This window comes from Sinocyclocheilus anshuiensis, unplaced genomic scaffold, assembly GCF_001515605.1.
Source record: "Sinocyclocheilus anshuiensis isolate Anshui unplaced genomic scaffold, SAMN03320099.WGS_v1.1 scaffold110, whole genome shotgun sequence".
NCBI lineage: Eukaryota > Metazoa > Chordata > Actinopteri > Cypriniformes > Cyprinidae > Sinocyclocheilus > Sinocyclocheilus anshuiensis.
The window spans coordinates 1,364,937-1,378,626 of NW_015544155.1; the positions used below are offsets into that span (position 1 = coordinate 1,364,937).

The 13,690-nt window shown below is 36.3% G+C and overlaps 1 protein-coding gene across 1 annotated transcript in view; it reads left to right on the forward strand.

The window, feature by feature from the left end:
- The window catches only part of LOC107695383 (phosphatidylinositol 3,4,5-trisphosphate-dependent Rac exchanger 2 protein-like), a 123,841-nt gene that overhangs the window by 45,526 nt on the left and 64,625 nt on the right, over positions 1-13,690 (forward strand). Inside the window, exons 11-13 of the mRNA XM_016495267.1 lie at positions 4,641-4,741; positions 9,203-9,306; positions 9,412-9,461. Of these exons, the coding sequence (XP_016350753.1) occupies positions 4,641-4,741; positions 9,203-9,306; positions 9,412-9,461 (255 nt within the window). The remainder of the gene's footprint in view (positions 1-4,640; positions 4,742-9,202; positions 9,307-9,411; positions 9,462-13,690) is intronic.

Below are 13,690 nucleotides of genomic sequence, written 5' to 3' on the forward strand. Positions count from 1 at the left end.
GAGCGGACTCAGGGGCTGGAGCCGACACTGGAGCGGACTCAGGGGCTGGAGCCGACACTGGAGCGGACTCAGGGGCTGGAGCCGACACTGGAGCGGACTCAGGGGATGGAGCCGACACTGGAGCGGACTCTGGAGAGCAGATCCGGGTTGAAAACAGTCTCTTCCTCCTCATGCTCCTCTTTTGGTTTGAGGTTAAGGAGATTGGAGCTGGCATCACAGGGCTTGACAGTGGAGCGGCCGGCGGGCTCGAGAGTGAAGCGGCTGGCAGGCTTGAGAGTGGAGCGGCCGCTGTTTCTGGGCTGAGGACCGGAATGGTTCTGGGAGCTGGAAATGGAGGAAGGGAGGCGGATTTCAGCACTGACCGGACATATGTTAATCCTGGGTCCGCAACTTTAGCCCCCAGGTCAGCGCTGTTGGAAACCCACTTACTGGCTTGGGGAAACACAGGAGAATATGGGTGGTCGGGGCCAACGGCCAGGTATGTGGAGGATCTTGGCATGGGGTGAGCTGGCGAGGCCCAGTGGCTCTCAGAAAGGGCTGGATGAGAACGGCTTTTATCTTCTCTAACTTCTTCTACTTCAAAGTTAGAGAGGTTTAAAACAAGGATGAGATTGATTAACTCAACCAAAGAGAAGTCACAAACGGGAGAACTACAACGAATTGTGCTCTCATCCAGTCCCAACTTAGAACAGGCACATAGTGAGGCGTTGGGCCAGCTCACCTGATGGGAAAGCTCGACGAATTCCTCCACATAGCTTTCCAGAGGCCAACCACCCTGTCGCAGACAGCACAGCTGGTCCTCAGCCCAATTTACCATCATATTTGGTCCAGTGTTCTGTCAGGATGTCTACTGTGAGGAGCAAAGGAGCGCGGAGACGAAGGAGATTCAGGATAACAGTCTTTAATAAACATCCAAGCAGGGGTAACACAGGCAGGCAGGAGACACACGTAGCACCACTAGACGTTTAACACTGGACAAGGGAACATAGGGCAAACAACACTTTAAATACAGGATGAAACAAGGGTAATTGACACACCTGATTCAAATGAACACAATCAGACAAGGGAGAAACTGGGTCATGGGTAGCACATGGGGACAGAAACACAACAAAACAGGAACACAAGTCTGACAGCTGGACTGTAGAACATATAATGTACATGTTGAATGAGATGATGGAGGAGGAGAAGTAAAGCTCTGCCACACCTCCAAACAGTCAGATGTATTTAACTGCTGCACTTCATTGGCTGATTCGATTTAATTGAAATAATAATAATTTACTTGAAATAGAAATATTTTGTAATATTAGAAATGTCTTTAATGTCACTTTTGATCAAATTAATGCGTCCTTATATATAAAATGATATTTTTTTCCCTAAAAAAAATCTTACTGATTCGGAACTTTTGAATTTAATTCACTTAACCCCGGGTTAAAGCCACCTTTTTTTTTGGCAGTGTTCCATACTTATAGTTTTTAAGGCTGCTGTCCCCCTTTTAATGCCTCCATTACCAACCATGCACTACTTTTGCATTGTTAACCCCAAATTGCAGTGTGAAATGAGGATGTGCTAGAATGTAACATGAAGTTGTTTAGCATCAGCCAACCAATCATAAACTGCCTTAATGTTTGCCTCATTAAATATTAATGCTGTAAGTTTACATTCAGCATTTTAGGGACACAGTTACAGCAAAAGTGAGATTTAAACCAGAGCAGATTTATCTGGCAATATTTACATATTTAGACAAGCAGGTATTAAAACAAATCAACATTATAAATACCTCATGAATATGCAAATAAGAAGGTTAACCCAGGGTTCTCACATGAAACCTTTTAAACTAACTACTCAAAGAATTAAGAACTAGGGAAACGTGAAATAAAATAACCCACGATTATGTTAACCTAGAGTTTAGAATATTGATTTACAATTTTTTTTTCAACGACTTATAAAGTCTCTGCACAAGTTATCATCGTTTTAAGTTTGATCTGATAGAAATATTGCCGCCTAGCTTTGAAGATGTAAGTGTTTGCATTACACTTCAGTACCCAGACCAGAAAATATAAAGGAGATTGTTCCAAGATGTGTTCGATTTTTCCTGCTCTGATCTCTTTTGTTTTAAGTGTGGTTGGGAAATCCTCAGGCTGAACTCAGATTAACTCAGCTCGTCTGGCAATCCAGAAGTCACTGCAGCTGACATTCATAATTTAAACCCTTTGAGATGTCAATACGACAACCTCACCGTTCACTAAAATAAGACAGGATGCTGTGACACTCAACCACTCTTTATAATGCCATTTTTGGTTGGGATTTGCCTGTTCAAAGGAAATGATAATAAAAAAGCCTCCTCAAAGAACAACTGCTTATAGTTGTGGCCAGATTATATTGTAAATGGATTTAGGGGCACAACATTTTTTCCCCCAGCGTTTCCAGACAGCACACAGACAGCGAGGTCTGGAGCGGGAATGGATTCATTAAGGATAGACATCACAAACAGCAGATAATGTTCATGAGTGGGTGGTTTGTGCATCTCTGAAAGCCAGATGGACTGAAGAAACATATGACAGCAGAACCTGTGAAAATATATCTCTTTCTGGGTGAATGTGCTGAAACACTGTAGTGATCTGGCCACCGGTTTGTGTTACTATTTTAACGTGTGATTCACAGCCAGTAATATTTTTGACCAATCTCATCTGTTTGCTTCATGTATCTCTATGCCCTCATTATTTTAACATAATTTCACTCTGCTCTGCTTTAATATAGTTCTCCCCTTGCAATAAGTGTCTCTCACTTTGCTTAATGTGCTAAATTTGCATGTTAATCTCTGAGTATTGAATTTTTAGCAAATGTTAGCTCTTAATTAACAAACAGACTTAATTGAAACACTTGCTTTAAGGAAATTATTCACTATATTTAGTTAAACTCAATTTTTTAGATCAAGCTGCTCAAAGAAATTATGTATTTTTTTGTTCTCACTCAGGACTAGCAAACAGCATTTAGCAGATGCTTTTATCCAAAACAATTTACAGTGTATACACATTTATTAGTATATGTGTTCTAGGTGTCCATGATTGATTGATTGATTGATTGATTTCAGTATTAGTCAATATTGGATATTTATCAGGTGATGTTTATTATGGACTCTTCCTCATTTATTATTAACAATAATGGTCATTTTCTATCTGCACATGTAAAATTATTTTCTGTGTTTGTAAAAACCAGTAATTTTCATCTCACCATAATCCAAGAAATACCACCTTTATTAAAATGATAACTTATTTTTTTCATTAACACTTTTTTTCTATAGCATATTTAAAAAAAAGTATTTAACTAACTTATATATATATATATATATATATATATATGTACAGTGGGTATAGAAAAGAATCACCCCCCTTTAAAATAATCACATTTTGTTGCTTTGCAGCCTGAAATGATCCAAGTGAAAGATAAAACACCAACATGTCAAAAAAAAAAATAAAAAAAACAGAATCACTGAGCTGGAAAATAGTATAGACCAGCAAACTGAAATTCTGTTTATCAGCCCTAATATAATAATAGTTGCATGTGCCACCTGAGCTACTGGAACATCTGTGTTTCTTGATTAAAATCCTGCTGTCTTTGTGATCTGGTGGAATTAATTTCAGTAATACCGTGGTGTGATGTACAGTTCAATTGTGCAGAAATGGAGGTCAAAATTTGAAAGCAATTACCAACGTGACAGCGGTGACAGCGGACCTGCATTATTTCCTGTCTTTTCACTCTTTCTCTTTCAATCATTGTATCTAATTCTGTCAATTCTGTCACGCTGATGTTATGCTCTACATTTATACATTGTCTTGTTCTGTGTTCATCTTTCTTTATTCATTTTGTTCACTGTCATTTTCTCTTTCCGTTTCTATCTCTTCATATCCATCATTCATTCAGTCAGCGAAAGTGCACTATCCAAACTTTGTACACTTTTTACTGGTTGTAATTCACGAATGCTTTGGAATACAGACCTAAGGTTGGTCTCTTTTTAGAGAAATTCTGTCTTCTAAAACCTCAGAGGTCTGCTGGAGTCTGAGATGTTTCTCATGCTGTATCACAATTGGGTTCCATAGACTCTGGGAAGAGCCGCAGGATTACACTGGTGGAGCTTGGCATGCTCGTTTTGGTTTTGTGGAGAGGTGGATGGGAAGGAGAGGGAGTGCTGGGAGTAGAATCAGATATCCCCCACTGAGACAGTGGCTTTACCCAGCAAAATTACAAAATTATACAGGGCAGTCAGTTTAGCTTTATCGGGAGAAAAAGACTTAAGAAACCAGACAAAGATTGAAAAAGAGTAGGAGAGAAATAGAAAAGGAGTACATTTTTTTCTTATTCTAATCTCTTCATTGTTAAGGGGATCAATGGATAGATTCATAGATAGATGGATAGTAAATAGATGTGTAGAAAGAAAGAAAGAAAGAAAGAAAGAAAAAGGAAATGTGACCAGACTTAAACTCCACCTCACTGCACATGAAGACTATTAATCGTATTAGCTCGTCTCTGTGGTGTGAGCACTCAGTTTTAATGTATTTTGTTGACAGTCATTCATATAATTTATCGGTCCCTCTTTGATTGTCCTCACATTATTTATATGTCCTCTGTCTCTCTTTTCTTAGTGAGTTTGTGTCGTGGCTGATGGAGATCGGAGAGACCAATAACCCTGAGGAAGGGGTTCATTTGGGCCAGGCTCTTCTGGAAAATGGCATCATCCACCACGGTTAGTTCCATTTCCACTCTATGCCATCATTTTTATCTTTTACTAACATATTCTGACTTTCTGCATGGGTATAGAAAAGAATCACCCCCCTTTAAAATGATCACATTTTATTGCTTTGCAGCCTGAAATGCAGCTGTATTTACTCAGTGCAACTTATAACATCCAAGTGAAAGATAAAACACCAACATGTCAAAAAAAAAATAAAAAAAACAGAATCACTGAGCTGGAAAATAGTATAGACCAGCAAACTGAAATTCTGTTTATCAGCCCTAATATAATAATAGTTGCATGTGCCACCTGAGCTACTGGAACATCTGTGTTTCTTGATTAAAATCCTGCTGTCTTTGTGATCTGGTGGAATTAATTTCAGTAATACCGTGGTGTGATGTACAGTTCAATTGTGCAGAAATGGAGGTCAAAATTTGAAAGCAATTACCAACGTGACAGCGGAATGACAAACCCTGCATTATTTCCTGTCTTTTCACTCTTTCTCTTTCAATCATTGTATCTAATTCTGTCACAGAGACTGTGCTGATGTTATGCTCTACATTTATACATTGTCTTGTTCTGTGTTCATCTTTCTTTATTCATTTTGTTCACTGTCATTTTCTCTTTCCGTTTCTATCTCTTCATATCCATCATTCATTCAGTCAGCGAAAGTGCACTATCCAAACTTTGTACACTTTTTACTGGTTGTAATTCACGAATGCTTTGGAATACAGACCTAAGGTTGGTCTCTTTTTAGAGAAATTCTGTCTTCTAAAACCTCAGAGGTCTGCTGGAGTCTGAGATGTTTCTCATGCTGTATCACAATTGGGTTCCATAGACTCTGGGAAGAGCCGCAGGATTACACTGGTGGAGCTTGGCATGCTCGTTTTGGTTTTGTGGAGAGGTGGATGGGAAGGAGAGGGAGTGCTGGGAGTAGAATCAGATATCCCCCACTGAGACAGTGGCTTTACCCAGCAAAATTACAAAATTATACAGGGCAGTCAGTTTAGCTTTATCGGGAGAAAAAGACTTAAGAAACCAGACAAAGATTGAAAAAGAGTAGGAGAGAAATAGAAAAGGAGTACATTTTTTTCTTATTCTAATCTCTTCATTGTTAAGGGGATCAATGGATAGATTCATAGATAGATGGATAGTAAATAGATGTGTAGAAAGAAAGAAAGAAAGAAAGAAAGAAAAAGGAAATGTGACCAGACTTAAACTCCACCTCACTGCACATGAAGACTATTAATCGTATTAGCTCGTCTCTGTGGTGTGAGCACTCAGTTTTAATGTATTTTGTTGACAGTCATTCATATAATTTATCGGTCCCTCTTTGATTGTCCTCACATTATTTATATGTCCTCTGTCTCTCTTTTCTTAGTGAGTTTGTGTCGTGGCTGATGGAGATCGGAGAGACCAATAACCCTGAGGAAGGGGTTCATTTGGGCCAGGCTCTTCTGGAAAATGGCATCATCCACCACGGTTAGTTCCATTTCCACTCTATGCCATCATTTTTATCTTTTACTAACATATTCTGACTTTCTGCATGTCAGTATTGGTTCAGATTTTTACGGTAACTATGTTGTGTAACTGGGGTTTGTGGGAGAACGGCAGGGGGGTTTTGAGATTTGATGAAACACTAATGATTCATTAAATTATCAAAATGTTGAAATAAATCCTTTAAAAATAAAAGATAATCAAAATAAAACATTTACTAAAAAAGAAAACCTTCGTATCACGTGACCATCAACCGGCATTAACTGAAAAAAATGGAATATGCAAATGGTTTGTTAAATTACTGAAATATTAACTTAAAACCTAAGGAGGTACTTCAAGTAAATCTTATAGGTCAAAAGGTATTCGTCTGACAAAAACATTTGGAAATTCCTGCTGTGCTGACTACAAACAGTTGACTGAATTAAATAAGAATTAAAGAGAAAAAAAAATTCTGTTGATGTTTACTCACCCTCATGTCATTCCAAACCCGTATCACTTTCTTTCTTCTGTGGAACACAAATTATATTTTGAAATATGGCTCAGTGTTTATTTGTCCATGCAATGAAAGTTAATTGAGTCCAATGTTGTTTTGCAACCCACTGACTTAGTTTGTATGGACAAAACTTCAAAACCTCATTCTTCAGAATATCTTCTTTTGTGTTCTGCAGAAGAAAAAAAGTCATCCAGGTTTGAAATGACACGAGAGTGAGTAATGATGACTGAAATGTAATTTCTTTTGCCTTAGTTATTATAATTCTGTAAGAATTAGGGGATAGTTGAGAGCCAGATAGCAATTGATAAAATACAGTACAGAAAAAAATGTTTAACACATATGCTAATCTTATAAATAGGAAAAAAGGCAATACACCATATTGAACTAAAGGCCATTAGTCATCAGTCAAAACCAGTGGGCCTGATTATCAAGTTTATTTCATGCCTGCTTAGCTCAAAATAATAAGTTGAGTTTTCATCATCACTGTTTGTGCTTTATTAATATATTAAAGGTATAGTCCACCCAAAAATAAAATTCTGTCATCATTTACTCCCCCTCATGTCATTTCAAACCTGTATACATTTCTTCTGTGCAACAAAAAAGAAGAATGTTGGTAACCAAACAGTTTTGGGTCCTATTGGGGCCCTTTTTGTCAACAAGGAAATTAAAAGCGTTTGGTTACCAACAATCTTCAAAATATATTTTTTTGTGTTCCACAGAAGAAGAAAAAAAGTCATACAGGTTTGGAATGACATGAGGGGAAGTAAATTATGACATAATTTTAATTTTAAGGTGAACTATCCGTTTAATGCAGATGGCTGATTGGACAAATAGCCCTCTTAATATTTCAAGAGCCCTGACATCACTGGTCTCAAGCCCTGAGGAATTCTGGGAGTGTCCAAGAGCAGATGGCTTTTTATTACTTTGTCTATGTTTATATAAAGTGTTACAAATATTCACCCCTTCATACCCTGATGTTTGTTTAATACCGAGGGAAATGGCTGGTCTTCTGCTATTTCTTTTGTCATTTGTTTGGTCCGTGGGTTCCAGTTCTGCTTAATGCATGCTCACCATATAGACCTTTTTTTCCTTAAAGGAAACTGACTGGCTTTGAGCCAGGACTTCATGCTAAATCACTTTTCACTTCACCGCTTCCTAACAGGGAGAAATAAATTTGAGCATTAGGGCCCTCTGTCCACTCGCTCACATTTACAGCTTTGGTGAGAAAGATCTTTAAGCCTTTGCTGAGTGTTCGCTGAGGAGGATGAATTCATTTGGCAGGGATTACTTTTCATAAGCATGTTAGTGTTACTTGCATTTGTGCTTACATGGAGCTGAAAGCTTCTAAATTCCACTGAGAGATTCTGAAGGTCCTTAAGAGTTTTTGTAGCTGTTCGTGCCATTGTTGTAAAACTTTTTAATACCAACAAAGATATTCAATCAGCCTCATTGTATAGAATTTCTGTCTCCATGCACATGTAAAATGAATCCAAATAGAATATAAGCCATACGTTTTAAATCTTTACATTACATTGTTAATGTTGTATGTATTTGAAATATAAGTGCTAATGAGCAATGCAAAAAGGGTACAAAAAATTACTTTTACCTTTGGCAAATATGTTTAAAATTACAAAATGAGTCCAGTCATATCAGTAGCCTTATAAAAGCTGTTTTATTCTTCATAAAGCAGGCTGCCACATAGAGGCCATCATTCTGAGATCACATTACCAGCTGATACTTCTGTAATCTTCATTGCTCCCGTTATTGGACAATTTTGTGAAATAAATTACAACTACTATTTTAATAAATTGAAATAAATGACATACATTGTGTACAAATAAAGGTTAACAATTACTTAAAAAAAATTGTTCACAAAACTTTTCAAAAATTTAATCTATGTAATTATTTTGTGGGACTGCTTGTAAATGAACTTTATTAGTAATATTGCTATTATAGTTGGTAATATTTTCATTTATTTATATATTCTCCCGTTTGGGGGTTTTCCAGTTTAGAATTTTTGGAAAGATTATTATTTGTATTTTTTTTTTTGTAATATATTTAAAAATGTAATTTATTTCTGTCAGCATCATTACTCCAGTCTACAGTGTCACATGATCCTTCAGAAATAATTTTAATATGCTGATTTGCTGCTCAAGAAACATTTCTTATGTTGAAAACAATATTTTTGTGGAAACCATGATACATTTTTATCTATCAGGATTCTGTGATTAATAGGAAGTTCAAAAGAACAGCATTTATTTGAAATCTAAATCTTTTGTAACACTGTAAATACTGTCACTTTTGATCAATTGAATGAATCCTTGCTTAATAAAAGTATTGATTTCTATTGAAAAATAAAAATTGTACTGACCCCAAACTTTTGAACAATAGTGTAAACATACATTTATATGGAAACGTATTATTTGGATGCATTTTGTTGTACTCTTAATTTAATCTCCACACCCTCCACACACTCATTTCAGTTACAGACAAGCACCAGTTTAAGCCAGAGCCGGTGCTCTATAGGTTTCGCTATGATGACGGCACATACCACCCTCGCAGCGACATGCAGGATGTTATCTCCAAGGTAACTCAAGCAGCCATGCTCTGCTAAATGGCCAGTTTCTCTCTATCTCTTTCTGCCCTTTGGAAAAGTTTGGCACACAAGAACAAATGTCCTTCTTCCCCTCAGGGTGTGAGGCTGTTCTGCCGACTCCATAGTTTATTCACACCGGTGATCAGGTAAGCGGCCAGTAGCTTAGTTCCACCTCATTACAGCTGTCTCTAGTCACACCAGCTCTGCCAGGTGCGTTCGCACCCCTGTCGCTTCTCCTTCCACTCTAAAGATAGCACCTATAGGGAAAAAAACTGATAAGTGATAAAAAATCTTTTTATCCATAATTAGTTCAGTTATTTATACTTTTTATGTATGTTTAGGCACATAACAAGATAATTTTGTAGACATTGTCTTATTTTTAGTTCATGGAGTTGAACACAATGTTGTGTCATGCTCCTATGTGAGTAATCAGAGTGGAAGCCCTAAATGTGAAACAGGTGCATTCCTAGATTTTGGCAGCTGACAGACCACAGGACATTAAATTCTGCATGTAAACACAAAGCTAATGGACTCTGAGGGCACATTTTCTTGTTCGGATGATCAGATGGATTCATTTTCCAATTTTCTGCTAAAGTCTACAATCGTTGTTGAAGGCCTGTTGGGTTGTACTACAAATATGCCATCCCATAAAGGCAATTCTGGAAAGTAAATTGCATAAAAATGTAAGTTTTTGTCAAAGCAAAGAATGTTTATTTTTGTGTGGGAACCTGAGTTGACTTCTAAAGGTTTTTAACACTTTAAGGCTGGATTTATGACATATAAAGTACATAGATTCTTTGCAGTGAAAATGTGTTTGAGCCATAGAATGGCACTATGATTTTCATTTGTATATATTTTTTTTTGTTTAGTGCACTAATTCTAATTGTGAATTAATTTTTTTTCTATTTTTTTTTATTTATTCAAAATTTTTTTAATCTAGACCTGCAAATCAAGAAAGGGATAATGTAAAACAAACGAAATACAAAATATCACTATATTCAATTATAAAATATTGAAATATTTAATTTGAAATAGTTGTATTTAATTTTGATTTCATTCTGAGTTTTTTAAAGGTTTGTTATATACATTTACATTTACATTTAGTCATTTAGCAGACGCTTTTATCCAAAGCGACTTACAAACGAGGACAATAAAAGCAGTCAAAACAAACAAGTAGATAGAATAGAAAAATATAAATAATAATAATAAAAAAAAAGAAGATAAAGAAGATAAATGTAGATAAAGTAGAATTAAAATAGAATAGAAAGTGCTAGAATTAGAGGGTCAAATAAAGGTATATACAGTATATAAAGAATATAAAAACTAGAAATAAAATAAAACTGATTTCACTAGAAATTAGAAGACTTCTAACAAGGCCGTGTGGTAATTTAATTGCCATCCAAATCCACATCTCTGAGTTTTCAAGGAGGGATCAATTCAAAATTTTTTTGTAAATCCCATAAGGCAATTGTTGCACTTTGTGGTAATGTGCACACATTTAAATATGGACACTTTTGTTACTGGAAACTTTAACAATGATTGTATTATGTCAGGTTTTGAAATGGCCCATTATTATGGGGTGCAGTACTTTAAAAAAATATTAATATAATGAAATACTAATATAATTAGGTCTTGCACAACTGATAATTTTACTAGTCAAACAAGTAGCCAGGTCAAATGTTGGTAATACTTTAGAATATTGTTCCGTCATTAATGAACAGCTACACAAGAACACATGTGTAACACAATATTAGCACTCTAGTAACTACTAGTAACTAACAAGTAAGTAATAGCAAGAAATAGTGCTTAACCTAATGTGCTAGTTCACTATTAGTTAATCAGGAACTACTATTTTTTCCATCCCTCCCCAAGAACCACTAAGAACTACTGTAAACAGGTTCATAATTAAAATGAATAATGCATAATGTATAATTAATTCTAAAGTGAAGGTCATGGTAACACACTAGTGACTCAAGTATTACCAAATTCTTCAGAAGGATTTACTTATTATTTGGATCAGTATTCTAAAGTGAAAAACACGATAAGTCTCTAGTAATTACTGAAATCATTGTAAGCTTTTGAGGTTTTTGTAAGATTCTGGATAGCAATTCCTTTTGCTAGATTTGGTAACACTTGAGTCATTACAAGTGGGTTACCAAGATCTTCACTTTAGAATACTGATCCAAATAATTAGTAATTCCTTTAGAAGGATGTAGTGACACTTGAGTCATTACTATGAAAGACCTTACATATATCTCAAAAGCTTACAATGTCAGTCAATATTAGGGAGTTATCATGCTTTTCACTTTAGAATGCTGAATACTGAGAATAATTAGTAGTTCCTAGTTACTACTAACTACTTCCCCATTACTAGTGGGTTACCATGATCTTCACTTTACAATTTATTATACATTATGCATAATTCACATTAATTATGAACCTGTATAGTAGCTCTTAGTAGTTCTCCGGGATATATGAAAAAACAAAGTATTTACTGATTAGCTAATAGTGAACTACCACTTTCAACTGGGCACTATTACTTACTAAATCATTAATAAGAGTTTTTTGTTAGTTGATAGTAGTTACTAGAATGTTATTAGTGCATTAGTTATTTGATCCTGTGTAGTTATTCATTAACGACAGAACAGTATTCTGAAAGTGTTACCCAAATGTTTACCTTATGTAAATAAGAGTTAACTTATTTCTAATTATGTCCACATTTTTAAAAAGACATCCAGCATTTTGAGACAGGAAGCCATTTAAATCATAGTGTGTCAGTTTCGTATTATTATATAGGATATTAAAATAATAAAATAGTAAAATGGATGTTATTTTTCTATAATTAAATTAAGTATGATTCATTAATTTTCCAAGCAGTAACATACATTTTGTTTACAGCTGACAATCATGTGACTGACCACATGAGCACCATTTTCCCAGCTTCGTTGGAACTCACTCCTACACCATGAACAAATTGGCATCTGAATGCATGAGTTTTTTCACCGAGATGCAATGCAAATTCATTTTTACTGACATCCTCATGAGAAACAATTAGCGTCCGAGTAGGGCTTAAGAATGCATATATTCCCATATTTCTGTACCCTGTACTGAGCATCTCTTCTGTGCAAAGCTATAATTGGAGAATTCAGCTCTAGTTTAATTATCTGGTATTTCCTGCTGGTTGGAGGGGCTCTGGAGGGGCTTCACACCCCCGCCTTACCCATATAAAAAAAAAAAAACAGCTCTTCTGCGCCCCAAAATCCAGGATGAGTAACATTCCAGCCATACTGTATAACAGTGAGAAGTAGAACAAAAAGAAAGTAAATATCTAAGAGTGTTTAAAAATGACCAAATGCTCAAAATCTGGAGACTGAAAAGGATTTGAAAGGTTTGGTTGGCTTTGCACACACTTGTCCTACAGATTGCAGTGCTCTTGTGCCAGGCATATGACTGCCTGTGGTAACGCTGTTTACTCTCATTTGTCACGCTGACAGTTCTGAGTACAGCTACAGAGGAAAGGGCTGGCTCCATGTCTGTAGCGGTCAAATCATGGCAAGGCCTGTCCAGACTCACACTTGTGGTCTGTGATTAAAACAAATCCTTATATAATTGAACAGGAACCATCATACACACTTGAGGTGCATGTGAGAGAGGATTTCTTTGAGAGAAAATGCACATTTCCTGTCATCTGGAGGTGTTTGGTTGTGTAAAAATGGAATGGGGATGTTTTCGAATTCTCTGAATTCAAACAGCTAAGTTTGGAGTTGAGTGTGTCTGAGTGTGTAGGGTGTGGGCCCTAGCTTAGCTCTCTGACCTAGCGCAGCGAGTGTCCCCCAAGAGACCCTTGGCTTCATGGGAAAATCTTTGCTCCATTTCATTTTCTGTGGTCTGGAAACAGCCACAAAGCATCCATTTGACCCATTCCAGGCCCTGGAGCTGGACCAAACTGAGCTGAGAGTCACCTGCTGACCTCTACTGGAGCTTAAATAAGCAATGCCAGTAGCAAGACACTTAAGAAACAACATGATATGCAACTCAGTAGCCAAAGATACCCATCTGCATGTTTATGACTTAAGTGGCATGTTCTACCGGTACTGAATTCACTTTTCCAGAATGGTTTAATCGTGTAAACCTGTAATTTGCACGCTGGCAGCATGCTAATCCAACCATGTTTAAAGTTGTGTTTTTTTTTCCATTCTGTCATATCGTATGTGTATTCTGTCATATACATCCCAAATTTGACAACCAGGATGTTATGTTGAACAAAAAAAGTTGTTCAGATTCATGTACTGATTTGTTCATCATTTCATTCACTGTTTGATTCAATGGCTTTAGATGGTAGCAAGTTTTTTTTTTTTTTTTTTGTTGTCTTTGT